This window comes from Miscanthus floridulus, chromosome 8 (assembly GCF_019320115.1).
Source record: "Miscanthus floridulus cultivar M001 chromosome 8, ASM1932011v1, whole genome shotgun sequence".
Classification (NCBI taxonomy): Eukaryota; Viridiplantae; Streptophyta; class Magnoliopsida; order Poales; family Poaceae; genus Miscanthus; species Miscanthus floridulus.
The window spans coordinates 158242847-158246159 of record NC_089587.1 but is presented as its reverse complement, the minus strand read 5'-3'; the positions used below and the strand labels follow the sequence as shown (position 1 = coordinate 158246159).

At 48.4% G+C, this 3313-nt stretch overlaps 1 protein-coding gene across 1 annotated transcript; it reads left to right on the top strand.

Annotated features, from left to right (window-relative positions):
* Window positions 1–2209: 2209 nt before the first annotated feature.
* Window positions 2210–2910, top strand: LOC136473819 (glutaredoxin-C3). The gene is made up of 2 exons (XM_066471461.1): window positions 2210–2812; window positions 2891–2910. Exon 1 carries the CDS (start codon window positions 2325–2327, stop codon window positions 2721–2723), a length of 399 nt encoding a protein of 132 aa, XP_066327558.1. The 5' UTR covers window positions 2210–2324; the 3' UTR covers window positions 2724–2812; window positions 2891–2910.
* The last annotated feature ends 403 nt before the right edge of the window (window positions 2911–3313 follow it).

Here is a 3313-nt window from a genome sequence, read left to right as displayed (position 1 = left end):
CTTCACCAACCGAGTGCCAAAAATGTCGACTCCTCGTTAATTCATTAGCCTCCCAAGCGGCCGTCACCTGCTAAGTCGGTGCTCCCGTTGTGGAGCAGGCGGCTCAGAGCCTCTCTTAGGTGCCTTTTTCCAAAAGATATGGGGTCCCTGTCATGCAGTGTATGGGCTTGGCCACTGGACTATCAACGCCCAGCGTGTCGGGACGTAAGGCCCACGAGGGGCTCTTCAACGCTGGGATGAAAGCTTCCAACGTCGAAGCACGCTAGGTGCGCTCTTCCTGGACGTCGGAACTAGGTTGCGCAGCAGCAGCAGAGACATAAGCCAACCTCTTAGGTGGCGTCACCGCCTAAACTTGGTCGTCTACCATTTGTGTAATATTGAAACTTAAATTTATATGCTAGGGTGGTCCAGCCTCCTGTTGTAGTCCTATAGACCTCCTAGGGCGCTTGTCACAAGTGTCGCTTGTTTGGTTAAACTCTTCTAACTTAGTTACAAAGATGCGCAAATCTTGAATCGAGGCCAAGGTGAGTCTATAACACAAGTAGTTTGTGAGCCTTAAGTTGTTTATCAAATAGGACTAGTATAATCTTAGGGAACCAGTGTCTATATAGTAATTGGGCTCGAGCAATTGTCTGTTTTGTAGGCTCCGATCGAAGATTTGCATTGGACAACAAATTTGAAATACATACGTTTTGCTTGAGCTCATGAGGCTAGTAACTTTTAGCTTAAGTTTGAGCTTGACTCATTTTTAATCGAGAAAATCTCAAAACAGAAATAAGACAACACACAAATAAATTGTTAACGAACGTTGATGTTCTTTTTCATAAGAGTTTAGAACAAGTCACATCTAGTGATGATCGATACGAAATCTGATTTCAATACGTATTAGATCGCACCCTCCGTACCTCGCATGTGATCCACGCTCATATGAGTTAGAACAACTAGCATTTAGCAATTATACGAAGTCCGATTCCTATATGTTTGAGTCCGTTGCAACGGACATGCACGTTTGCTAGTCTCATGCTAAATTGCTAACCTTTATATTTTACAGTTTGTTGCTCAAATGCAACATCTGAACCACTGTTAGACATTGTCATTTAAAAAAAAAGTATCATTATTTGTTGTTTATGTCATTTTGAGAAATTTTTTTTACCTAAAATGACTCGTCAAAGATAGGTTGAAGACTGTAAAATATAGGCTGAAGACTCGTTGAAGTGAAGTGGAAGGAAAAGCCGGTCTTTGCATGGCTTTCCACTCCCTCTCGCCGTCAAATCTTCCAACAAATTTTCAGGAATGCCTTCACTTTGCAGTGATAAAGACAGGCTGTGCCACAGAAAAGTGGTATGCGCAAAGGCAAGGGGGACAAAGGGACATCTACGTGATGTAATACACTTGCAGTGTTCCGGCAATCATTGGCGGATCCAGGGGGGGGGGGGGGGCTGGGGGGGCTGCAGCCCCCCCGGAGAGTGATTTTGCATTGATATTACTGTAGAATTACTGTAGAAAAAACGTGATTTCATCATTAATCTTCGATATTTGTTCTAAATCTCTATTGATTAGCCCCCCTGAGGTGCTCATCCTGGATCCGCCACTGCCGGCAATGGCATGAAAAGCCTAGCGTTCGATTCATCCAGTTGCCTGTCTCCATGCAGCACAACATATGGGATTGGCGAAACAGTACTGTTAGATCAATCTTTGCAGATGCTGGAAATAGTTTTTTTTTTTCAACGTGGATTATGAACTCAACTAAATCATCTCAAACAAGGGAAAAAAAACTCAATTAAGAAGGCCAGCTGAAAGCTACCACTACAATGGACGTTTTGGCTGAAGCTGACATGTTTCACTTCTTTCCCAGCTACTCCATGTTCGCTACATATCCAAGCATCAAAGTTAAACTATAATTACGGCCAAACTAAAGATCATTACTTCTCGGTGACTGGTGGTTACTATAACTAACTACAGTATCAAGTTACTGCTCCTGCTAGTCTGAAATCGTCACATCATTGACATTGGACAATAAAATAAGTACTAGTGGCAAACAAGAAAGAGAGGGAAAATCGGCATTGGCTTACAACCCCAAAAATACCTCATTGGCTTGGAAGTGCCTATCCTTCTTTCCCTGCCTCCCCCAAATTACCAAACCACCCCCTCCCTCCTCTATATATACATACCCCTTTCACTTCCTGCTCAGCACTCACCAAGACCTCAAGCTCTCACCTCAGCAGCTCATTGCCAGCCTTTGCTTCCAGCCAGCCAGCAGACTAGCTAGCTCCTCGCACAACTTGCTGCGTGTGGTCGCCTTTCACGTTCAGTAGCGAGCGACAATGCAGTACGCGGCGGCGGAGCAGGCGTGGTACATGCCGGCGGCGGTGGCAGCGACGCCGATGGCGGAGAGCGCGGTGGCGCGCGTGGAGCGGCTGGCGTCGGAGAGCGCGGTGGTGGTGTTCAGCGTGAGCAGCTGCTGCATGTGTCACGCCGTGAAGCGGCTCTTCTGCGGCATGGGCGTGCACCCGACGGTGCACGAGCTGGATCTGGACCCACGGGGACGCGAGCTGGAGCGCGCCCTCGCCCGCCTCCTCGGCTACGGCCCCGCCGGCGCGCCCGTCGTCCCCGTCGTCTTCATCGGCGGGAAGCTGGTCGGCGCCATGGACCGGGTCATGGCCGCGCACATCAACGGCTCCCTCGTCCCGCTCCTCAAGGAGGCCGGCGCGCTCTGGCTCTGAGCTAGCTATTGGCCGGCGGCCGGCCGCGCGCCATCGCCATTGCTGGTGACTCGTGCCAACAAGCTACTACGCAGCTTCCGTTCTTGCATGTACGTTAAGTAGTTCGTTGTTGCTGTAGAACTTGATGTCACTTGATGCAAGCTAATCAAACTAAGCTACGGTGATAGGAGGATACATCCATGACCATGGACAGGGCCGGGTGATGCATGGTAGATCAGTGATTGAGCTTAGGCCTTAGTGTGTGTGAGTAGTGTGTGTGCAAGAGAACGAAGAGAGGCTGCAGGTACCGTGTGTGCTTTTTTCTCACTAGCTACCTACTGGATGCCTCCGTCCGTGTGTTGTGTGGAGTGCCGGTGCGTGCATGTGGTGTTTGACGCATGCGCTGGATTTGCTTTGCTTGGTGCTACGCTGCTACCACCCTTGTTCAATTTGATATCCTTTAAATTTAATACCTTGGTGGTTCCTCTCACTTTTATGGTCCCTTTGCCTACTGATGATATCATTGATCTGTTTGTGCTCTTGGTTCTGGATGTTGTTCGATTGCATGCCATTCGTGATGTGATTGGATGGCTGAGACACATGTAATTTGT